Source organism: Leptodactylus fuscus, chromosome 9 (assembly GCF_031893055.1).
Source record: "Leptodactylus fuscus isolate aLepFus1 chromosome 9, aLepFus1.hap2, whole genome shotgun sequence".
Classification (NCBI taxonomy): Eukaryota; Metazoa; Chordata; class Amphibia; order Anura; family Leptodactylidae; genus Leptodactylus; species Leptodactylus fuscus.
Window position 1 is genome coordinate 78,628,051 of NC_134273.1, and position 26,234 is coordinate 78,654,284.

The 26,234-nt window shown below is 43.7% G+C and overlaps 1 protein-coding gene across 1 annotated transcript; it reads left to right on the top strand.

Annotated features, from left to right (window-relative positions):
- Window positions 1–1,312: 1,312 nt before the first annotated feature.
- LOC142218946 (monocarboxylate transporter 2-like) lies at window positions 1,313–24,926 on the top strand. Its single transcript, XM_075287955.1, has 5 exons — window positions 1,313–1,349; window positions 4,072–4,317; window positions 18,246–18,389; window positions 22,425–23,279; window positions 24,183–24,926. The coding sequence occupies exons 2-5, from the start codon at window positions 4,101–4,103 to the stop codon at window positions 24,476–24,478; spliced, it is 1,512 nt and encodes a 503-aa protein (XP_075144056.1). The 5' UTR covers window positions 1,313–1,349; window positions 4,072–4,100; the 3' UTR covers window positions 24,479–24,926.
- The last annotated feature ends 1,308 nt before the right edge of the window (window positions 24,927–26,234 follow it).

The following is a 26,234-nucleotide window of genomic DNA, read 5'->3' on the forward strand; positions in this document are numbered from 1 at the left end:
TCTATGGACTTTCCAATGTCATTATACCTGTAGGGAAACAGTCAGCGTTTCTGTATAATTCACATGCCACAATTTGCAAAAAAAAAGCAAATATTTATCAAATCGCAGCATTTCCATTGCGGATTACTTTCTACAATGTGCGGTTGGGATTAGCCAGATTCCTGTCCACTTTGCAGTTAATGTAAAATGACGCAATTTTTGCTGCAGTGTTTACGCTATGCAGAGCCCTGTCCTTAATGTGATGTAAAATTACAATTTCCAGCATTTCAAGAGCATGATGGGAGTTCAGCACACTGTTGGCTTTCCCATTCTGTGCCCCGGGGCGGGAGGTGTTGGTGCCGTTACTGATATCTCTTCACTGTCAGAAGGGCGTTCCTAACAGTCTAGCTGGGAACGCCTCTCCTGAATGTACAGTCCATAGTGCTATACTGTCAAGGGGCGTTTCTTACCGCCCAGCCATGACACTGAGCAGTGAGCAACACCCCCAACCTGATAGTACTTGTCCATAGATTAGTAGTGGGGGCGTTCCTCAGCATCATTGCTGGGTGGTAAGGAATGCCCCCTGAAAGTACAGGGCTATGGACCCTACTGTCAGGAGGGGCGTTGCCCTTCTGACAGTGAAGAGCTATCGGTAACAGCACTGACAGCTCTTCACCAGGGGCACAGAACGGGAAAGCCAACAATGCGCTGAATTCAGCGCACCGTCGGCTTTTTAGCGGTGTATAAACCCTCATGTGCCCAAGGACATGAAAGATCCTCTTTAAGGAACATCTAAACTACCGAACCTGTGCACATCTAAAAGGGGGTACAATGACATAGGCACCACTATAAAAAAAAAAAAAAAAAAAAAAAAAAAACACACCTGTGGAAAAATATGGACAAAAAAAGAGCAGATGATAAATAACCTCCATTGATCTACTCAATGACTTGGTCCTTTAAGAACTTCTTGAGATTGAAGATGAAAGCCTTCTAATAAAATGTAACTTCATATGGCAAATGCTTCCACATAAACATGCAGTCTAATACTTCCCCAAGAGGTTCTGCAGCAGCCATCAGGGTCCATCTAGCCTGCCCCTTTACCTTCTTCAGCAGTGAATCTCTGGCTGCACCAATTACATTGTCCTACCAAAAAACTTTTGCAGCCCCTCCTCCCCTTTTCTCTAGGTGAGGTAGGAGCAGGGGGGTCAGGTCTGTCCTGTGCATGGTGTGACTGTGCAGGGCTCCTCCCAGCATCCTGCCTGCTTCATATACTGATAAGGTCTGGACTAAAATTATTTTCCTTCACCCCAGTGGAGTTGACCAGCAGTAGTAGCAGCAGCAGCAGAGATCTCCACGTCACCTGGTGCTGGGTAAGTGAGTGCAGCTCTGGGGAACTTCACACTGCAGGAAGTTCTGTACACGTGGAGCTCAGGAAGAGTCAGCACTGGGGGCCACATCTCCTGGTGTGGGGGTTCATAGCATGGAAGGAGAGGACTGGACAACTTCTGCAGAAAACCCTATTGGATTGTTATGAGCAAATACAGAGGTAGGAGAGCTGCAGTCCCATGTAAAATGCATCCTCTTACCCCAGAGCAAAGTTCAGAAAGGATGCATCAGTAAATAACACCTATTCAGCTCTGCTACATCTAGATTAGTTTGCTTTCCTGCAGTGTGTATAGTCTGGTTGATACAATGTATATTGTTTGTGTGTTTATTCCTATTTGATACATTGTATCCAGTATTCTGTGTCTATAGTATGTCTATGTGTTACATACAGATTCCCTTGAAGAATTCTGGAGGTGGAGAGATTATTTGTTTTGTGGGAGTCTTTCTGGTTAGATTACATTATTTCAATATTTTTGATGTGTGTTATCAGTCAGTATGTCGTTTCTTGTCTTGTGGAGCTTCTGTATTACAGATTTAGTTCATGCCGTGTCATTTTACATATAAAATTCTGCAAAATCTGGATTTAATACAGTGGTATATTGTATAAGGGACAGGGTCCAGTAGAGACTGCTACCACTGCACCTCTTTATAGGGGTAGGATGGACCATCAGTGACCTCTGCCCATTGCTAGAATGAAGTGGTCACCGCACCCTGACACCTCGGCTTGGCTTTATTCCTGTGCTGCACCATTGATCCAGGACGCCATCACCGCTTTTTACAGTCCCTGCAGAGTCAATGAGATTCTAGCAAATCCCACCCACACATTGCAGAAAAATACACACAGCGCAAATGTTGCGATATCCAAAACCATTGCAGTTTTGGAAATCGCAACATGTCCATTATATCTATGGAACCGCCAGGTATAATTGAAGCAGAAAGTTTGCTGAGGACTGATGGCCTATCCCCGGTTTCAGTGGGGTTCTGTCATTATTAAAATGAACGACTGACTTGAAAATTTTTTTGGGGTCTACATTTACCATTTCCAGCTTCTCTATTCCAGTAGCGGCCGCCTGGTCATCGCTACTGGCCATGATGGATGGCTTCTTGTCTTTGTTCCGGTCACACAATCAGTCTCTGGGATCAGCGGTGATCCCTACACCAGCGTCTCATATGCTCGGATCTCACTCCTGGAATGGGGGACTTGGAAATATCGTTTTTTCAGCTATTTGCACCACCAAGAGAAATTTTAATTTAAGTAGGACAATTCCTTTAAATGTTTGTCAAATTTCTATTAGGACGCAGTCAAATGAAGACTGTCTCCTATTTTTGCTCTGTATTTTTTTGTATGAGTAAATCCATGGCAACTGAACGCTACAGGATAGTTGTCCTACAGGCACCCTGTTGCATCAGGTTATCCATTGATACAGACTTTAATTTAGGTTACTATAAGGTTCTATGCTGGTTCACATCTGTGCATGGGTTTCCATTTGGGGGGTCGGCTTGGGGACCCCTGAAACGGACAACTAATCCGCATAAAAAAGCGGTTACCTTAGGAAACCCTTGGACCCCATAGATTATAATGGGGTCCATTTGGTTTCCACACGAAAAATGCGTTTTTTTCTCCGCATGAGGAATGGAATCCCCGAACCTGGCCTAAGTCCCCATGGAAATGACTCAGTGCATCTGATGTGGAGCCAAGTTTTCGCCATATGATATCCGATTGCATTGCGTGAAGCATTCACCTCTTTGGGGGCTTCCAATCCATGACATGGATCTCAGATGAGCGAGTACTGGACGTAGCCGGCACGCGGGGGGTTAAGCAGCCGGCCAGCGTCAAAGCGGAAGTACCAGGTGCTTCCATTCATTTCAATGCGTGCGTGCTGTTCGGATCGGCTGATCCGAACAGTACTCGCCCATCAAAATGGAATAAATCCAAACCCCCCATTATAATGCATACTGGAATGCCCTCAGATGTTATTCGGCTGTCGTTCCCAGTTTCACCCAGTGCAAACTCGCCCCAAATCATCAGCTGATTCTGTCATATGCATAGAGGTCTTAGATCAGCATAGATCCTTATGGTAACCTAAATTAAAGGGATTTTCTTGGCTTTATCCATTGATAGCCTATCCCTTTAAAATACAACATTTGACAGCTCAAGTACTGCAGCTCGGATTGAGATCTCAGTGTAATTGTATTTGGCAGAGGCTAACCTGAGTATAAATGGCCCCTTTGTGGGCCGGCAGCTACCACTGTCCCCGGGGTCCTGGCTTATTATATTTGATTTAAAGGATTTACGGGAAACATGTGACGAGCGGCTCTAATGTGGATCAGTGTGAATACAGCATGAACACAGGGCGGTCTGTGGAGCGGAGGGGGATTAACCTTCACTGATGTAGATATGATACAGTCAGGGTAGCCTTACCTTTAACCGGTGCAAAATCTGTGCAATTTTTCAGCGGTTTACCCCATGTAGAAAAGATTTTACATTCACATGTGGCAGAATTTCTATGAAAATCAGTTCCATTCATCTAAACAGGCACAAAGATTTCTGCAAGTCCTATCCAAACAAGTTGCAAAAATTACCAGAACAAATCTTCCACATGTGACTACCCATGAGTGACCCGTACATCCTCCATAACTAGGCACGGAATATTCTAATATTTGCATTTGAGACATTTCAATACTGTTTTTTTTGTTATCTTACAGATCTATGAGAACGGTGTCCTGATTTCATAATGGCTCCAGCAGTGGGAACAGACTTGGGGTACACCCCACCTGATGGCGGCTGGGGATGGATGGTGGTCGTAGGGGCTTTTATATCCATGGGATTCTCCTATGCCTTTTCCAAAGCAATCACTGTCTTCTATAAAGAAATCCAGGAGTTTTTTGGGGCTTCTTATAGTGAAATCGCCTGGATATCCTCATTACTGTTGGCTGCCATGTATGCGGGAGGTGAGTGATGGTCACATTGATAGCCAATAGAATGTCTGTGTGATGGATAGATATTAGATAGATGGATGGATAGATAGACGGATAGATATTAGATAGATAGATAGATAGATAGATATTGGATAGATATATAGATAGATAGACGGATGGACAGATAGACGGCTAGACAGACAGATAGATAGATAGATAGATAGATAGATAGATAGATAGATAGATAGATAGATAGATAGATATTAGATAAAGACTTGTCTTGATAAAGCTCTCATAGGGATTGACTTAAATGTTACATGGAGCAAAAAAGTCAATGGTACCGCACACTCTAAAATTATATGTGGTGCTAGCGAAAAAAGGTCCTTCGACCCAAATATACTAGTGAAAATAGATTTTGCTGCACACCCTGTTTTGTGATCAAAGGAATATAGAGATTTATTTTACAATATAGTTAACGCCTTTTGACACAATGCAAAATATTGGCATAGAAAGACAGGCTAGATCAATTGGATATGACGTTTCGGTCCTTAGACCTTCATCAGACGCGATCTAGTGTGGTAGCAGGATCAGTATAAGTGTCAAGGCATGAGACACTTATACACTTATACACACTTGACACTTATACTGATCCTGCTACCACACTAGATCGCGTCTGATGAAGGTCTAAGGACCGAAACGTCATATCCAATTGATCTAGCCTGTCTTTCTATGCCAATATTTTGCATTGTGTCAAAAGGCGTTAACTATATTGTAAAATAAATCTCTATATTCCTTTGATCACAAAACAGTGTGTGCAGCAAAATCTATTTTCACTTAAATGTTACATGGGTGACATTAAACCCCATCATCTTTTTGCTATTTTTGAGTGCTGTCTCCTGATCTGACCTTTAGATATGTAGATAGACGGATACTATGTTACTTAGGGAGACACTTTTAAAAAATATATTGAGAAATAGCTTACATGGAAGTTCCCTCTTATAATGTAATTTTTACAATCCCTACTACATACCTACCAACAATGATCTGCCCCCTGAATTCCCCCAAATGTGCAGAAATTCCCATTTTGAGTAAATTTGCATAGACCCCACCCCCTTTGTGACCTGATTTGCCGGACAGTCCTACAAAAATTGTAATCGTTGGCAACTATTCTTCTACTATTGGGAGCAAACTGAAATAACACACGGGGGAGCATTTTCGAAAAGTGGTGTGGCTTCCCATGGCAACTAAGTAGAACGCTTCCTTTTTTTGAAGATGTTTGAGAATTATCCGTTGGAATCTGGTTGGTTGTTGAACTGTGTGAACTCAACCTTAGCACACTGCACTGTTGGTCTCCAGCTGTTGCAATACTATAATTCCCAGCGTGCCCTGACAGCCCCGTAATTGTGACCTTGTATATTTTTGCCTCTGTTGCTTTTTACCTGCGTGCTTCAAAGAAAAATTTCCACCTTCTTAGGTTACACATTCCGGCTTCTCGGTCCGCATACAGCACTGTGAACCGAAACTAGATCACTTTGCATCGTACCTGGGGGCTACGGCATTGGGAAGTGTCACTTTGTACACTTTCAAGACGTGTTTGGTGGTAAATATAGACTCAAGGAGATAATAAAAGTTAAAGTGGTGCTTAAAAGTTTGTGAACCCTTTAGAATTTTCTGTTTCTGCATAAATTTGACCTAAAATACTTCAGATTTTTACATAAGTCCTAAATGTAGATGAAGAAAGGAAGGGACAAAGGAGATTTGAGGACCTCAGAAGAAGAGTTGTGGATGCTCCTCAGGCTGGAGAAGGTTACAAACCCATCTCTAAAGTGTGTGGACTTTGCCAAGCCAACGCCAGACTCCATTTGTAACCAAAAACATCATTACCCTCCCCAAAATAAGGGTTCACAAACTTTAACCCATCACTGTATGTTTCCGAGCCATATTAGCCAACCAAATCTGGATTACCACCATCTCTCCCTGGGGTTGTTAAGGTTAGTCTCTAATGACCACCCACCATCTTTAGATAGCAGGCAGCATGGGTCCCAATTCTGCTTTCAAGGGGTTTTCAAATATTTTGATATTGATGACCTAACCTATTGATGGATCATCAATATCACATTGGTGGAGGTCCAACACGTGACCCCCCCCCAACCAGTCGGCTGTTATAGAGGTATACAGCTTTATTCAAATGACTGGGAGCTGAACTGCATTACCTTACTCGACCACTGCACAGTGAATGGCGCTGTCTACCTCTGGCTCTGTACACTGTGTATTTGCCATAGCTGCGGATGGCGGTGCTTGATGTCTGACCCCAACAGAAGTCAGATCCCCTCTCATCATAAAGTGATGGCATAGCCTTCAATCTGCCCTATCCCTTTATAATATGGATTAACGCCTTTTCATGGAGGAGGAATGGCAGCGGCGACTTTGCATCTTTCTGCCGCTCTCCTTCTGTTGCTGTGATGTGACACTTATTGCACCGTGCAGCAGATTTTCTCTTAATGTTGTTTTTTTAATTCTTCAATAAGATTAACCTTTGAACTCTCTTAATTCGGGATTGAATGGTTTACTGAAATCTCTAATCTAGCTGCAAACCGAGATCTTTGCACAACATTGTTTGACTGTTATATTGATATATTATATACTCTGTCAGTGAGTTTTCTGCTGTTTAAAGGGTATTCCAATATCAGACAGTTATGATGCGTCCATATACCTGTACCTGCTATATATATATATATATATACCTGCACCTGAGATATATATATATACACGTGTACCTGCTATATATACCTGCGCCTACTATATATACCTGGGCCTACTATATATACCTGCGTCTGCTATATATACCTGTACCTGCTATATATACCTGCACCTGCTATATATACCTGCAACTGCTATATATATATATATATATATATATATATATATATATCTGCGTCTGCTATATATACCTGCGCCTGCTATATATACCTGCGCCTGCTATATATACCTGCGCCTGCTATATATACCTGCGCCTGCTATATATACCTGCACCTGCTATATATACCTGCACCTGCTATATATACCTGCGCCTACTATGTATACCTGCGCCTGTTATATATACCTGCACCTACTATATATACCTGCACCCACTATATATACCTGTCCTGCACCACCTTTATTCCACATTTTCAGCACCATTGCAGGATACACCTTTAAGGAATGGCAAGCTTTAGGCTCGGGCGACACGGGTACTCTTGCCAGCCACGACATACACTCTAGATTCCAGTGCAGCAGTGTCTTCATGGCAGCCAATAAGCTGAATGGACTTACGTTGCGAATTGTGCGTTTGTCCGGATACGATCACAGTGGCTGCAAAAATCCATTGTGCCAACTTGTGAGCGGCATGGTAACTGCATTACCTTACATCACCTGCAATGAAGACCCCTTCAGTGCCATCTTTGGCATTGTGATCAATGTGACTGTCTATTCTTAGCCCAGTTCTCCCTTCTAATCTCTTGCTTTACCTGTAGGAGGCGCTAGAGAGATAATTTAGTTCGTTCAGGAGAAAAATGTATTTGCCTAAAATATTTCCAAGAAGCCTGTAAAACTTTAAGGGGTTGTCCAGGATGATGATATTCAGCTTCACTTTATCCTCTCAGGCCAGGGAAGTTACAGTATATCCATTGGTCACATGACCATGCTGCCGCTTAGTCCTATTCAATGAAATGGGGCTAAGCTGCAATACCCAACACAACCACTATACAAGGTACGGCGCTGTACTTAGTAAGTAGTGAAGACAGTGTAGAAATCAGTATCGTAGTCCCGGACAAATCCTTTTGGGGTACAGAATTTACGTTGGTCAGCTGATCCCACTTAGAGATTGGAAAGGGTTCCAGAATGTGCGTTTAAGGTGAAGGTCCCCTTTAATAAAAATAATTTGCAGAGATCAGTCAAAATTCACTGCGTGAAATAAGTTTTTCTGCAAGTCTGGAGACTTTTTCAATATGTGACTGCGGTAATTCCTATAAGTGGATTAACCTCCTCTATATCCACAATTACTTCCAGCTGCGCTCCTACCTACAATGGCAGCTGCTGATTAACATTCTAGCGGCTGAAGTAACGCCGCGCCGGCTGGAACTTCTCCATCAACAGTAATTGTGAATTGTGAGAAACAAGGAATTTATATAACATCAATTAATTATTAATAATTACAAGCTAATTATCGCTGCATACTAGGAATGCAAACCTTATCCAGATGGGAAGCCATAGTCTTAGCTTACTTAAAGTAAATCTCCGCCTTTCATCATCTCCACCATTTTTAGGTTCCAAATACTGTCGTGATTAATTTCCTAATTAATCTTAATAACAGTTGGAGCTCCGCTCTTCTGATACAGAGCTCTAAATCCTCTACATAGGTATAAATTTGTAACTACCTAAAGTTGCCACTAGAGGGAGTGTAGAGGTTTACTGCATACTGATTCATGTATAAACCAGTATACAGGAAGCTCCCTCTAGTGGTGGCTGGAGATAGCCAACTTGTCATAATTGCAGGCCCTGCTTCTGAGATCCTCAATGGATACAGGGGTGACAAATCCCTCCTTTAAATGGAGTGAGGGTTGCACATGTACACTTCTGCTCCATTCACTCTTTCTGGAGCAACAATGCACATAGACTTTGGATGGAGCACCAGTGCACATGCTATTGCTCTGGTTTTATAGGACATATTGATAGTCAGACCTAGAAATATCTGTGTTTGGTCTTGTACTACCTTTATTATACATGTATCCTGAGCAAATATTATGCAGACCAATAGTAGAGGATGCCATCCAGCTGCAGGGCGCGGAGGGAGTGTTATCAGATTGGCAGAAGTAGCAGAAGCAAATTCAACAGGGTGCAAACGTGGCGCCCCACCATAGTCCTGTGTGCACTGCCCTAAGTAAAGATCAGGGGTAATGCCCTTTATCGACACTTTATTGAAATGTTTTTTTGTGGGCAACAGATATGGTTATATGGTAGATATGGTTATATGGTAGATATGGTTATATGGTATATCTGGGTATCAGGTGTGTCCCGGAGGTGGGTGGTCACATGACAAAAATCACATTAGTCCTTTAAAACAAGCCCGTACATTACATATGTCATGGTGACAGTGCATGTGTAGGCATTATGACAAAAATGACTGTCATATCATAGTGACTTGTGCTGAGGGGCGTACGCAGAATCTTCTAGAGGTGGGCTCAGGGGTTATCATAGTGAGGCATGTATTCTGGTTGGAGGGGATACGTATCATGGTAGGAGTCCCCTACAACACTATAGTGTCCCCTACACACCCCTATATAGTATTACAAGCTGTACCCGCGACTTCGTCCGCAAACCCCCCATCCTTGGCCCGTTGGCCCCCACGCCCCTTTTCTTGTGGCTGCCGCAGACACCCCTATATAGTATTATGTCTAGGGTTGAGCTGATCTTGAGATTTCAGTATCGATTTTAAAATCCGATTTCCGATCACTTTCCAGCCGATCGTGATCGTGAAATTTGCTCGATCACCGATCGGGATCCGATCTTTCCCGATCCTGATCGTTCAACCCAAATTATGTCCCCAGATCCCACACAGTATAATGCCCCCAAGTCTCTGGAGCTTCCACACTACATGGTGCTCTGCAGGTCCCACACATCAGGATTCTCTGGTACTAGCGCCTACGTCGGAGTGATGCCAGGGCACAGTAGAGTTGGGGAGTCCTAGGAGCGGTGAGTACTGAGAATTGTCCCCACCTATCACTCCCAGACACTACCGCACCCAATGAACACCTCTATCACTACCAGTGTCCGCTCTTATTGTTACCAGGTCCCAGCTCTCCTCCATCCGCATTCAGGTGTTGTGCTGGTCAGTGTCAGCAAGGGGTTAAAAGGTAAAATTCTGCAACATTCTGAGATACTGTTTAGTCCAAGATCTCTGCCAACCATCAGTGAATGGAAACAAACATAGAACTGAACAGATGCGATCCATTCCTGACATGGCTGAGCTCACACAGCCGACGACTTGTCGCAGTCTATGTATATAAATGCAGCATGTCTGGTTATGTGAAACATCATGGAGGACGTCAGCGATGTTCCGGCTCTGTTGTCCTAATCACTGGCTCAGGAGACGCAGCGGGAATGTGCTGACTTATTATGTAGATTGAAGGTTTAAAGTGTGGTATTAATTATTATGTCCGGTGAACAACAGCGAGTGATTAAATAACACGACTAATCCAATATACCGGGGGGTATTAATCTGCCCCGGCATGTGGCATTCTGTATAATCAACTCCCTATCTATGGGCCGGGCACGGGAGATCTATATGTGACTATATAAGTCTGAATCAAGATGGGCCAGGGACGTCTACAGTCAGGGACTGGGGGCGATTATACAATGGGGGAACTGGGGGCCATTATATTGTGTGTGCGACCTGGCGGTGTTACCCTATGTGCGGGCATTACATTGTTTGAGACCCGGGAACATTATTCAATGGGGGAACTGGGGACCATTATATTGTGTGTGCGACCTGGCGGTGTTACCCTATGTGCGGGCATTACATTGTTTGGGACCTGGGAACATTATATTGTGTGGGGTATCAAAGGGGGAAACTCACCCCGGACCCACAATATGCTTACCCGCTGTAATAGGGCCCACGCCACCTCCATGACACCCTGGCCCCTGTCCCCTGCAACGCCCTTCCAAGTCCTAAATCTAATGTGCATGCTCACCTTAACCCTTAAAGGGGAGCTCCGTTGTAGTTATTCACCTTGGAGATCCCCTTGTGCAGTTTGTGTCCCTGAAGGTCGGGATAGTACAATCGTTTTATTATGTAGAATTCTGTCACTACGCGCTCCGAGGTTATGCATGAATTTCATAATCGGGGATTATTGTATTACTGCTGCCATAAGCATATCAGCGGCAAAACATATTCACAGCAATAAACTAGGGATTTGTTGCATAACTGGAATACTGACGTTATCAAGGAGCTAGACACTCTCTTAAGGGGGTTATGGGGTCTACTTTTTATTTCTGTAAACAGCGCCACTCTTGTCTATAGGTTGCAACTAGTATTGCATCCTTATTCATGCAGGTGGAGTTGAATGGCGGATTATGCGACTGATTCCTCTTCAAAAATGATGCCTCCCATTTATTTCAGGTTCTTGTTTTTCTACCAGCTGAAAATTCGGCATGATCTTGGGGTGAAGGCCACTGATACCTCCCTGCAAAGTGAATGGGCGTAGCAAATCTTTTAGCCATTGGCAGGTCACATTGCAAAAGTCAGTTTCCCTGCTTATGTCACACGACCCCTTTAAGACTATGACTATAGCATGGGTTTGGATGTCGCTGGACAGTTGCATAAGTCTTCACTGAGTCATAGAAAACCATCTGCCAAGACCGTGATCATTTACTGCCTGTGGCCAAAAGGTTATCACTAGATTACAGCCCCAATCCCAGGTTATAATATGTCATCTTTCTTTATCACTGTCCTACATAGGAGTGCCAGACATCATATTCTTGTATGGTGGAGATTTAGCAAAACTGGAGCAAAGGAAACTTCCCAAGCACAGCGCCATATATTGTATAGTGGCTATGCTTGGTATTGCAGTTTTCCCTTATTTACTCGAATGGGACTGAGATATGATCAGATCCATGTGACTTCCTGTGAAGTGAAGGGAGTGCCGCCGCTGCTTTAAACTGCTGATCCGTGGCGGTCCCGAGTGTCGGACCACTACTGGTCCTAAGTATAGATCATCAATTGAGTCTGGGAAAAGCCATTTAGGTGGCGACGCATCGCCCTCAGCGCCTTTCTGCATCAATTTTACCTATTGGGAGCTGCCGTTTCCGTACGTATAATTGACATGCTACGGTTTCCAAGACCGCAACCGTTTTGGAAATCGCAGCGATTTCGTCGTGCATATTTTCTTGCCATGTGCGGATGAGATTCGCCATTTGTACGGACTGTAACTACATGGGCCCCGGCCTCACATTACGTAATATTAAGAAGACGCCGATTCCATCATTGCGGGAATTAAAATAGGATTTATAAAGTGTGAAATCCGTAATGAGCGCGGCCAACGATACGTGACGTGTTATTCCTACGAATAATTATGCGGATATGATAAAGAAAGAAGGGTCGAGTGATTAAATGGCGCGGTACGTCTAAACCGCGTGTCGCGGTTATTAGCTGCAAAAAACCCGTCTTTTTGCGTAGCGACACTTGTGTTCTGCTCGTGACCGCGGCTCCCGCTATGAACTCCTGATAATTATGCGGCTCAGTAAACAAGATAAGTACGATTCTATTAAGTCCTAATGGATGTGATCTCCAGTCTGCGCGAATGACACATGGCCGAGCGGAGAAGAAGCAAACAGACGCTTTACGAGAGGTAAAAGGTTAACGCTCCGATAGAATTAATCTGATCATTAAATCCGCCCGGGCTGCCAATTCAGCACCGAATGAATTATCCGACCTTTGCACTGTCAAATAAAGCTATTACATAGTGAAGGATTCGGCGTCAAAGGCCAAGAAGACAAAACAACCGCGAATGTGACCCTGAAAGCGCGAAGAGCAACCGTGGATTAAAAAAATATGCAGAATTGTTATTGAACGCTAATAGGACAAGAAGTCTGTAGAGGGAAGAGGAGCGGGAACCGCAGATTTACGAAAATGGTTGGGAAGCAAAACTGTGTTATTGTCCATAGCATCCAATCACAGCGCAGCTTATATGTCTCCGGAGCTGAATACAAAATGAAAGCTGCGCTGTGATTGGTTGCTATGGGCAGCAAAGGCAGCCTTGATATTAGAATATTTTAATAACTTTGTCCAAGCTGTGTCTGACAACCTGTCCGTGCTGACGCGGGGAAGTTGTCAGACTAGTCATATACATACCTCCCGTAGCGCGCTGCAGCAAATTTAGTCCCGCCCACTTTTGTGTTGACTCCGCCCATTCTCATTAGTTTTTCATGTGCCCGCACACAGTATAATCCTCCTACAGTCACCCGTAAATTATATGTCCCCTCTCTATTTCTCCCCCAGTTTCATATACACCCTTCATCTGCCCCCAGAAACATGTTCCTCCATCTCTGCCCCCAGATTCATGTCCTCTCCATCTCTGCCCCCAGATTCATGTCCCCTCCATCTCTGCCCCCAGATTCATGTCCTCTCCATCTCTGCCCCAGATTCATGTCCCCTCCATCTCTGCCCCCAGATTCATGTCCCCCCTCCATCTCTGCCCCCAGATTCATGTCCCCCCTCCATCTCTGCCCCCAGATTCATGTCCTCTCCATCTCTGCCCCCAGTTTCATGTCCCCACATCTCTGCCCCCAGATTCATGTCCCCCCATCTCTGCCCCCAGATTCATGTCCTCTCCATCTCTGCCCCCAGTTTCATGTCCCCACATCTCTGCCCCCAGATTCATGTCCCCCCATCTCTGCCCCCAGTGTCATGCCGTCCTCTCCTTCATCTGCCCCCAGTTTCACGTTCCACCTCCACATTACACTTACCGTCTCCACGTTCCCCCGCTGCACTCTGCACGCCTCTCTCTCTCACTGGCGCACAGTTGTAGACGCGATGTGACGTCATCACATCGCGTCTACAAGCCAGTAGGTGGCGTTCAGCGGCAAAGCAAGCAGCTGACCTGTTTCAGCCGTGTATGTTTTCAACTCAGATCTGCGTCCTCTGGACGCAGATCTGAGTTGAAATGGGGACATACCTCCCTCCAACTGGGACTGCGGGACACGTCATCGGAGTCGTGAATGTCCCATGGAAATCGGGACGGTTGGGAGGTATGCATACATGTCAGGCGGGGCTGTACAGTTAGCCGGAACAAATCACTGCCACTGATCAATGCTGAGTCAAGGTGTCGGATCGTCACTGATCTGATATTAGTAATCCATCCTAAAGATCTACTATTAACCTTACAGTCCTAGAAAACCCCATTTACAAGGATTTTCCCCCTCTCCTGATTTATCTTTGAGTGTCTACTTCTCCATGAAACAAGAATTTTGGATTATATCTCTGCATTGTTCCTCTGTTATTCCTCCTACAAATTTATGAACAAACTGGCAAGTGGGTGTTACCCGTTGGAGGGTGTCCCTGTACACAGTGTGACGCAGCCCTGACTTTGAACTTTCTGGAGAGTGTCACATCGGGACATGTTGGCAATGAATCTGGCATTGGCGTCTGAAGAATTTTTCGCTCTTCACCTTGTGAACTTTGCCAATGTTCAAGTTCGTGAAAACAGAGAAGAACTTTCTCATTACATCTAATTTGTCACGCATTAGTCTGACAGCCGTATGTCTTGTTCCTTTAAAATTAACTGTGCGTGTCTATGTGAAGTGTAGGGCTGAGTTTTGCGGGAGGGGGTAGGACACCCCCTATGGCCGGACGGAATATGGACACATGGGTACAGCTTTGGGAGTTGTGGGAACGCTCATGGGTCAAGGGACACGCACATCAGATGCCCACCTCTTAAAACGGTCCATTGGGCTATATATGTAAACCAGAACAGTTGTCAGCCCCGTATGGGACTGAGAAATCTGTAATGCGCTGCTGAATATGTTGGCGCTATACAAATAAGAGAAACCAAATGAGAAATCTATAAAAAGCAAGTGAAATCTACAAATGTAATACCGCCTGATCAATGCCACATTTTCCAAAGAATATGAGTAATTGTTTACTAAGTGCGTGACGGGATCTGACTGTTGCCTGACTAAACTGATATGTACCTCGTGACCGCTTATGTCCTGGTTTCTTTGCACCAGTCGCTAAGTTACTGAGCACTCTCATTGTAATTCATTATACAGTCACTCCATGTCAGCCACCGCTTGTCAGTTTGGCATTATGTTTTATATGTATGACTCATAATTGCGCCCATGGTGGCGCTGTTGCATGGTTGCCTATGGAGAACATTGCCACTGTTAGATTTGTGGTGAAAAGTGGTATTGCAAGTGCCAAAGGTCAAGTTGATATGATAATTTTTGATGTCTGTCTGAATACTAACTCCGTTAAAATTAATGCTAAGCCTAGAAGAGTTCTAGCAGTAAGTATTAATTTTCTCTGCACTGCCTCCACAGGACAAATTTAGAATTACACAAATCCCATTCAAGAAATGAACAGGATCCTCCTAAGTAAATCTTGCTCCTTGTCACCACTGTCTATTCTGCCTAATACAGAGACATCTCAAACAGAAGATGCCTTCCAGTAACTCAGAATGCTCTTAAAGGGGCGGTTCCTACCATTTAGAAGCATTTTTTGACAATAAGCCAGAAACAACCCATCCCCTTTCTGGTATCCACAGCAATCTGCTTTGATTTGTAGGAAAACCTGACAGTAAGCGTTTAGTTTCCCTGCAGCGCCACCCCAGGGGAAATTGGGCATTACACAGTGCTCATTCATATTTAATGGCTTGTCTGTGTAATGTTGGACAGGACAGGTCCTCCAACACAAGAGACACTCTTTGTATATGATCGTCACTCTGGTCGAGTAATGAAAATTCTATTGACGGTCCCTTTAATGCAGGATTCTATAACAATAGACTTCCCCTTTAAGTGTCTCCACTTCAACGTTTACTCTTCTTGTAGGAAATTTTCCATTTTAAGCCAAGTCCTCCTTGTTTTATTTTTCCATTCTAGGTGAGTAAGCAGGATTTCTGGTTTACTAGGCAGCGCAGGGCTCCTTGTTATGGAGAATGTATGATCGCGTTGTTTGGTAACCGTAATGGCTTCCTCGGGTTGTGTTCAGATTTAGTGCACTAGCTAGAGATGCGGGATGATTTACAATTTGCAGCATAATGCTTGTGATATTATCTTCATCTTGCTTTGTCTCTTCTCCGCTCTCTGAAGCCATTCTGCCCCATTACTTAGAGCAGTTTCACCTTGGCACGGAAATTCCTTATATATATTATTAAATTGTGCCCTATTTGTTTGAGCCCCTGACTGGCCATTTTTTTTTTTGCCCGCCGTAGTCTGGCACTCCCAGTACAAATTGCCGAACGCTCGGCGGAGAAGTCATTTGTTCTAGGGGTAATGATGCTCGGCTCCTATCGCCGGAGCATGTAAGGACTATCTGCAAACCCTTCTACTTTATTAGATTTTTATTTTTTTTCTGTAAATTCTCCTGGACTTTTCTTGCATCTATGAGAAAAACTGCACCTTATAATTTACGGATTTGTAATATTTCACATTGTAAGTTTTTGTTGTCATCTAGGATGGGAAAATGCTTTAGAAAGTCTTTTATTCCTTAAAAATAAACTGATCACTGACCGTCCCACTACTGAGATCCCCAACGATTGTGTTATTCTATGGAGGAAGTGTTCAATTTCCCTGCAGCGCCACCATAGGAGAAATAAAGTATTACATGATGCCCATCGAAATCATAGGGCTGTCTTTGTAATGCATGGACATAGTGGGTCCTCCAGAGAGACAGACCCTTTCTAGTCACTTCTTCCTCAAGCTATTTGATGGTGGTTCTGTATAATGTACCCCCATCTAGTAATTCGGAATAGGATATTTTAATATAGGGGTTGAAAGCCCACTTTAAGGTGTTGTCTGACGTCCTGGAGGAGTGGTCATACACCTTCTGACATCCTAAAGAGATGGCCATACGCCTTCTCCTGCTAGAATAATGGATCAGGCATGTTAAAATTCAACATGTCCAATCCTTCCTTCCCCTAACATCATGTGTCGACAACTCCATAAACCTCGGATAATCATCCGGTTCCACTGAAACTGTGTATGTCTTTTTGTGTATCTTGGGGGGCCATTAGACGACGTCTTAGTGCTGGGACCTAATGAAGGGGCTTCAAAGCTGGGACCCAACCAATTGCTCTTCCAGACATCTTGCCACTTTAATGGTGGCAACAAATCTTTGTTGTCTTGGTTCCTGTCCAACACTTCCATCCAAATAATGGAAAAAAAACCCCTAGAAAATCATGGTCTGTGCATTGTTCTGTGGGGTATCCATCCCCATCCTTGTCTCAGGTCATAGACCAGAAAAAAAATTCTGAGGCCTGGTTCACATCTGCGTTCGGTATTCCGTTCGGAGAGTCCGCTTAGGGGCCCCCCAAATGAAATTCCCAACTCCTTAAAAAGAAGTTAGCTAAGAAACCACATGGACACCATAGACGATAATGGGGTCTGTGTGTTTTCAGTGCGGTGTCATGTGGAGAGAAAAGTACTGCAAACACCACTTTTCTCTCCACATGATTCGTGCAAACACTGTGCGGAAAACGCATGGATCCCATTATAGTCTATGGGGTCTGTGTAGTTTCTTAGCGAACCACTTTTTAATGCGTTCGGTATTCCGTTCAAGGGGGTCCCTAAGCAGACTCTCCGAATGGGATACCAAATGCAGATGTGAACCAGGTCTGGCTTGGAGGTAGCTTGCTGCATCAGGAATCATCCCACCCCTCATTGCGCTCTTAGTGGTCCCATTGAAATGAATGTAGCAGAGTGCACATTTCCAAAAAATGTGTCCATTTAAACTCGTGGACAGACCCCTACGGATCACCAAGTTACCCTTATTTACAGGATAGGGGGTAACTTCTTTTGACCGGAATACTCCTTTTTAATCACCCCCTTCCGAAGATTAGCACCTCTGAGTCGTCCTCCTCTGTAAATGAGGGGTTTGGGAGAACCTTGATGCTTGTCTTCACACCATAATTTCAAACTTGGAAGATGTTAGTGTCTAGAACTTTAACAAAGTCTTGTAGGGCAGGGATCCCAAACCACCAGTCCGCGGACCAGGACAGGGCCGTTGGGTTTTTATTGGCTGGTCCGCGGGGTGGCAATGTGGCCTAGCGCAAAGTATCCAGCCTCGGCGTCTAGTGATTCGCTATGTCCGCTTCACTATCGCGGCGCAGGCTACACCATGTGGACGGGAAGGCTCTCAGACGGGATGTTCGGAGCCCTTGTAATATTGCTATTGTTAACTTCCATTGTTATCCTGTTTCTTTGTCTTTCAGGTCCTGTCAGCAGCATTCTGGTCAATAAATATGGCAGCAGACCGGTGGTGATATTCGGTGGCCTCCTGAGTGGAATTGGGATGATTTTAGCCACGTTCAGCACCAGTATTATACAGCTGTATATATGTGTGGGTGTCATAGCAGGTAATGAAGCATTATATCCTAATTTACTTAACACAATCTCTTAACGTATGGATTTGTTGCCGGGATTCTGACAGGAGGATCAATGTTTTGATTTGTGAAGCGCGTTCTTATGATAAGGGAGAGGTGGCCGAGGTTATATCCTCATTAGACGAAATGTCATGTAACATTAACAGATGACAAAATGGGTCTTTAAAAAAAATGAATATTCCATTAATACATTGGCGAGGTTAATGGGAGGCCATAAATATTACAGCTCCAGGGTCAGGGCTGTTTTTCTTGTAAATGTATGAATGCAATATTAAGGAGAAATGGAGACAATTTGCGAAATCTATTACCGCCCTATAAAATTTATAGACTCCACTGTCAGGCGTCTTAGACTGGTGTCTGTAGAGTTGATGTCGGCCTAAAATACAGGGATAAATTCTGAATTAGATATATATATATTGTGTAAATTATAACATTATCATTCCAAATGCAGCCTTGGTTTAGTAGATGACCATTTGCCCATTTATCCTGTACATGCAATGACTCCCGCCATGCTTTTGCCTCATCTACATGTTTTCACGCTGCCTTATATAAAGATGTTCAGCACTTTTGCAACTAATCTAAATCTGCAGCGGTTTAGCAAATAGACTTCATTAATAAAACTCTTTTTATTGTGTATATAGAGCTGTTATGTAGTTGTTAGGGTTGAGTCGATCTTGAGATTTCAGGATCGATTTAGAATCCAATTTCCGATCGTGAAATTTGCTCAATCAGCGATCCGGATCTTTCCCTATCCCGATCGCTCAACCCTAGTCAATGCTTCTCTATGGGAAAAGTCACTTTTGGGATTGAGCTGATCTTGGGATTTCAAAATCCGATTTCCGATCATTTTCCAGCCGATCCCGACTGTGAATTTTGCTCGATCACCGATCTTTTCCGATCCCGATCGCTCAACTCTAGTAGTCGTATTTGTTGGAGACTACAAATAAACCCCTGTGTAGTCTGATCCTGCAAATGAATGGGGCTGAGCTGTAATACCAAGCACAACCACTAAACAAAGTATGGCGCTGTGCTTGGTAAGTAACAAAGAGGCCACAGTTCTCGTCCACACCCTTTGGTCTCTATAAGGGTAAGTTCACTCGGAGTTTTTTGGTCAGGGTTTTGAGGCCGTATCTGCCTCAAAACCCTGACCAAAAAGACGGCTCCCATTGAAATCAATGGGAGCCGCTCAGGTCTTTTTTTCCGGGAGTCGTTTCTTCTGGCTCCTGGGGAAAAAAAAAAGCGAGATGCTCATTCTTCAGGCCGAGTCCCCTCGCGGTTAGACCTGAAGACACTCCCTCCTTCCGATCCAAAAAACCCCGTATGAACTTACCCTAAACAAGTGATTAGGGTGTGTCGGGTGTCAGACCCCCACCGATCTGATGAATGAACTATTATAGGGACAGACTATCAATATTTAGTCTTGGAAATGGAAAACATGGCCGACTTCCTCTTCCACATTAGGAAGTGACATCGTATCAGTTTTTCGCACGGCCATGCTGGAGATCAGTCTCATCCAGTATGTGACATTGCCTTGTGACCAATGGACTTGAAGTCACTTCCTTAGAAGAAGAAAGCGGCCATGTCTTGTAATCCTTGAATTCCCTAATGCAATTACTGTCCCTTAAAAACCATTTTCCGAAAAAACCAAAGCCTATGAGAAAACCCGGAGGACGGGGTCGGCAGACGAATGTAAATGTTTTTGCACACTTTAAATTAATGGAGTCCATTTCTACCGTACCAACATTTAATTATTTTGGTCCCGAAGGACCTACCTCTACGGGTAACTGGAAGGAAAGGATTTTGGAGTCTAATTTACAGCGAGGATTTTGTTAGTGACTAAAACTCATTTTAATGACAAGTCAGCAAGAGGAATGCGGAGAGCAAAGCGATCACATCCTCATTAATGCCGGAGAACGGGAGGATAATAAATTAGATTTGTGTCAGTGGAAATTTAATGATGAGATAATAAGGAGCTATAATTGATTATTACCTAAATGGGTAGTTGGCATTCAACCTAGTGTTTGGCATTCCACCTAAATTTGCATAACTTGTTACATTTCATAAATTCTTTGAGTGTCACCCAAAATATATTAATGCCTAGTTTTCATTATGTATATTTTTTGTTTTTATAGAAGATCCTCAAAGTGTTTGAAAAGCTTTTTTTTATTGACTACAACACCATAGTATAGAACTTTTTTGATGGCTTAACTTTAGGATAGTTCATCAATATCTGATCAATGGAGGGCCAACACCCAATAGCTGTTTGGGCCCGACACTATACACTAGACTGGAGATGAGCAAACTGGTTCGTAATGAGTTGGGCTCGTTATGAAGTTTCCAAAAATTTGGCCGAAACTGAAATTTGTGGGGTTCCCTAGTCATGAATCATTATTATATTGTGGGGTCTGTATGATAAATGTAAGCCCATGGGATGTGCAGACCAAATAAACACCGATGCTCACCTTTCTTCTCCTCTCCTCGGCCCCTAGTCTTCTTTCCTTGCTCCTAGTCTTCACCCATGGCTCTTGCAGCTTCTTTGATTTGACTCACGCCAGGGTCATATGGGTGTGCTGACATCATCTCACTTATGGCGGGTTCACACATGCGCCCAGTTACCGCCTTCTGCCTAAGAAACTGGACAGGAGACGGAAACCCGGCAGTCAGTGTGCGCCCGTGAGCGTCTTCTGCCTCTTTGCGACGAAACTGTTTTTCTTAACCGGACACAAAGTCCTGCATGTCCGACTTTGTGTCCGGGTTAAAAAAAAACGGTTTCGCCGCACAGAGGCCCAAGACGCTCACAGGCGGACACTTTGCAAACCCATTCAAGTGAATGGATTTGAAAACTGACTGAGGGGTTTCCGTCTCCTGTCCAGTTTCTCAGGCGGAAGACGGAGACCGGGCACAGGTGTGAACCCGCCCAGTCTCACGATGTTAATACACCCCATGTGACTGCTGGGGCCTCCAGGCTTCAGCAGTAAATCCAAGGCCCTTGACGTTAGAGAAGACACCAGAAGAGGCAACAAGAGCCGATGGGTGAAGGCCACATGCTGGATAGAAGTCTGGAGGGGAAGAAAGGGGAGTATTAGCGCTTTTTCTTTTGTCTGCACCTCCCCTCGGTGTCTGAATAGACCCCAGAATATAATAATAGCACTTCTCGTTTAGACTGAACCGAAAATTGTGGGGGAACCTCACAAATATTCACGAGACAAATCTCACGAGGTTCATTCAGCTCTTCTCTGGACGTTGTGTAGTGGCCTTGTGGCATTACTACAGCTCTGCTCCCTTCAAGAGTAATATTACAGCTCGCCCCCTATACAGTGTACAGATCCATCTTCTGACTCTGTACACTGTGTAGTAGTCCTGGGCCCAGTGGCAGCAGTCCCGAATAACTGATGTATATACAATGTATACTTAAGTGCTGATTATTCCAGTGTTATGTGTTTATGTGCGCTCATCATAATCTGTTGTAATATATTCATTAACCTGTAATGATTGTAGCTGATTAAATCTAATCAATGCTAAACGATGTTATTCATTATAAATGGTGATGGGGCTGACACTGCGTGGATTGTATTGTTCTATACTTGCCAATATTTCTAGCCCAGGAGATAGAGGATTGCAGTGTGCAAAGTGTGAACCACCAGTTTGTAGCTTATTTTTTGTGTGCAAGTCCTGTCCCTATTCTGCAGACACTGCCCTTTACATCACCAACTCCTTCCCGCAAATGAGTTCATGGGACACAGTATATGCATCATATGCATCACCACTTACCAGGTTCTTTATTACGGTATATGTATTTCATCAGAAGAGGTCTTCACATTGTCTAGAAAATAATATACAATAGCTAAAATTATGAAAAAAGTATATAAAAAAATGTGAAAAATTGAAATCGGAAACTGATATTGCCCGTGCCCTCCTTTAGTGGAGTCATTCTAGTATTCCAATGTGTTGCAGGGGTCCCATTGTTTCTTACTCTATTAATCCATCGTGACCTTCCTTTTATTTCAGGGTTTGGTTTCTCGATGAACCTCCAGCCGTCCGTTATTGTGGTAGGAAAATATTTTCTGAAAAAACGTCCAATGGCTAATGGCCTGGCCATGGCAGGGAGTCCGGTTATCCTCTCCACACTCGCTCCACTAAACCAGTTTCTCTTCGACAAGTATGGTTGGAGAGGAAGCTTCCTTATTTTGGGGTCCCTACTGCTTAACTGCTGCGTTGCCGGTGCTCTCTTTCGACCAATCGGACTCGTGTCTAAAACCAAAAAGGACAAGAACAAGCCAATCGAAGACAAGGACCCAGAGAAAGCGGGCATAAGTCTAACAGAACCCAAAAACATTGACACACCCGAGAAGAAAGAGAAAGAAAGTTGTCTGGCAAGGTTCAATAAGGTCTTGGACTTGAGCTTGTTTAAGCACAGAGGCTTCTTGATCTACCTCATAGGAAACGTCTTGATGTTTATCGCCTTCTATGCGCCTATAGTCTTTTTGGCTCCTTACGGAAAGCACCTTGGCGTCGATGAGTATTCTGCAGCCTTCTTGTTGTCTGTACTTGCCATTGTTGATATGATTGCCAGACCGGCCACGGGAATGATCGCCAACACGAAATGGATCCGACCCAGAGTCCAATACTTTTTCAGTTTTTCCGTGATATTTAATGGTTTATGCCACCTCATGTGTCCTCTGGCTACAGGCTATGTTGGTCTTGTTGTGTACTCCGTCTTCTTCGGCTTAGGGTTTGGCATGGTGTGTTCCCTACTCTTTGAAACTCTTATGGATCTTGTCGGGGTAAAACGATTTTCAAGCGCTGTTGGACTGGTCACCATTGTAGAATGTGTCCCCCTACTCCTGGGACCACCAATTGGAGGTAATTTTCTTAAAATTTTCATTTTAGTAAAATTTTTTTTAATAAAATATATATTTCTGTACTGTTCCCATGTGTCTCCGATGGTAGGTCCATACGTGATATGAAGAGTATCCCAAGGTGTACCCTATGGAGAGTATCCCAAGGTATACCCTTGACCAAAGGCTTTAAGGGTTACCACTCAGTCTTCATGCAGTGACATGCCAATTTTTATTACTAGAAATGAGGAAATCTGTATTTAGCAAGACTGGTTAGTTATAAATTTACCAAAAACATCATGTTTATCCAACTCCAAATGTTTTAGGCTTGCAACCAGCAAGTCAATATTATAATTGGAGGTCTCTTCAGACCACAGAGTATAATAGTCAAAGTCCAATGGGAGGTGTAGAGAAAAACAAACCCAAAAACCTCATACCTTCCCTCACCTGTTCTGGATTCTGCGGCCACACTCACCCAATCTATCTCCAACGTCCAGCCTATTCTATGACATGAGAAGCCAAGAGTCACCACTGAGGCCCAATCATAGACATTGGGGACAACATCAACCTTTGACTCAACATGACATTGACACCAACCCATGACTATTGACGCCCAAACACAGGTCTTAGAGGTAATCCAAAGTCACCGATCTCCTAGAAAAGGCCAGAGGAGGCCCAGGGAGGCAGACCAAATTCTGTAGAAGAGTCCAGGGGAAATGAGGGAGGGTACGTGAGTGTTTTTTTACACTTCTGCACCCCCTCTTGTCCTCCGATTTATTATATTAGTGAAAATTTTCTGATATGTTTTACGTAGATTTGGTCTTTGGTTATCCAGGTAGACAGACTTCACGTGTGATCTTCAAAAATTGATATGGACAGATTTTATGTTGCACAGTCCTAATTTTTTGCATGTTTTTATCCTTTACAGGCGCCATTGTCGATACCTTTGGTGACTACAAGTACATGTTCTTGTTCTGCGGGGCTATCATGGTCTTTTCTGGCATCTTCCTTTTCGTCGGGAACTTTTACAACTACCGTATGCTAAGGAAAGAGGCAGAATTAGAAAAAGCTGACCAGAAGAAGGATGTGGAGATGAAGGACGCTGCGACTCTGAAAAAACACGACTACGATGCAGTAAGCAGCGACGAAAAGGTGGCCCAAAATGGCAGCGAAGTCAAATCGGAAAAATGTGAAGATGCGAATGGATCGGGTCATCAGTCTTAGAAGCAGTTCAGGACACTTGTAGTTATTGGTAGGCTATTGGACACTTTTGGGCTCTTTCTGGTGCTCCGTGTGGCCCATTACGTGGCGTCAAAATGGAGACTACACCACAGAAAACGTCTCCGTCTTGCACAGAGGGTTCAGAGACTGCAAACCTTAAATGATACCAACAAACCTCTGTAAAAATCTTCTTACAAGGAAGAGAAAAGACGCGCTAAGGAGTTCCTAAACTTAACTTATTAACAATGTATAGGGGTTCCCGGAATGGTAGAGATTATGGGGAAGCATTTTTGTAAATTTCCTGAGAAATTGATCATAAAATATCAATGATTGTTAAAAGTACCTTTAGAAAGGTTCTCCCTTCTTGTTCTAAGGGTCCCATAACCATAAATCAAAGCTGGGATCTCCAGTCTTCAGAAACTTGGCAGTAAGTGTATAATTTCCCTGCAGCGCCTCCGCAGGGGAAATAAGTCATTACACGGTGTCCACTCTAATCAATAGGTTGTGTAATGCAGGACAGGTCAGGTCCTCCAGAGAGACTCCCTTTGTAACTACTGGCCAAGGGATGAGGACCTTTAGCGGAGGACCCAAAACTCAGAATTTTAGAATGGGTTAGATCTATTGGTATCTGTTTTTTATACTCCTATCACCAACATATTCCACGGAGCTTTACAGACCTTGTCACCGCGTACTGTCTCAAGTAGGGCTCACGATCTAATTGTCTTTCATTCCCTGTTATCTTGCCTTGTCTCTATTAACCCTATGTGTATAAGATGCTTTATTCTCAGGGGAAACAACATACAATTTGCACTTTAGGGTAGCAGTCCATTTTTTTTATTCCCCTCCCCCATTTCAGTGGGGTGGTGTAAAAATTAAACTTACTAGTTGTGTTATTCAGCAGATATATTGCCCAGTGCTGCCCCATGTGATTGCTTCTGAGCTGATGGCGGTCACGGTTTTATTCACTGAACCAGAACTCAGGCTTTCAATGTATTCCTATGGAACCTATGGAAAGAAGAATGAATTGAGAACCCGAGTTCTAGGTCGGTGACCTTGATCCGCTCAGAAGAGGGTCACATGGGGCAACGCGGGGCAATAAATTGGATGAATAACACTGTTACAACACCCCACTGACTCGCCAATGTACAAACAAGGGTAGGGGGCAATAACAAAGGGACTGCTTCTTTAACTGAGTGATGTCTAGGCCTCATTTATCAAAATACCTACGGCAACCAATCACAACCAAAATTAATTTTGGAATTTAAACATGAGCTCTGATTGGTTGCTGTTGGCAACAAGGCCACATTTTCTATTCTAATTTTGATAAATTAGGATTTTTTTTTCCATATATTGCCTTAAGTTATACTTGAAGATGTTTGTTACGTGCGATAAGACAATTCGCTCTTGTGTAAAGGACGTCTTTGTCCTTCAGGACCAGATATTTAATGAAGTAAAACCTTGTATATTGAATTCTATTAACCTGAACCCCAAAAATCAGATAAATGAATCCAGAACTGATGACTGTAGTAATTCTGCTGATGATTGTACTATATGTAATAAATATGTTTATTTTAGCTAGTCTTACATCTTCTCTTTGTCAGTTTGTCCACTGAGAAGTTATTTGATGATACGATTAAACACCTGGACATTTATATTGGGGTGTAACAAGTAACTATGGGGCCCCCTCTACCCCCACCAGCCATGAAACTCTCTGTATGTCATAGGACAGGGATAATACACACAATGATAATACACACAG

Excerpts from the sequence above, each read along its gene's own strand:
- LOC142218946 (XM_075287955.1), top strand. The coding sequence starts at position 4,101 with ATGGCTCCAGCAGTGGGAACAGACTTGGGGTACACCCCACCTGATGGC. Across the intron at positions 18,390-22,424 it reads ATGTGTGGGTGTCATAGCAG|GGTTTGGTTTCTCGATGAAC; the intron begins GTAATGAAGCAT and ends CTTTTATTTCAG. Across the intron at positions 23,280-24,182 it reads CCTGGGACCACCAATTGGAG|GCGCCATTGTCGATACCTTT; the intron begins GTAATTTTCTTA and ends TATCCTTTACAG.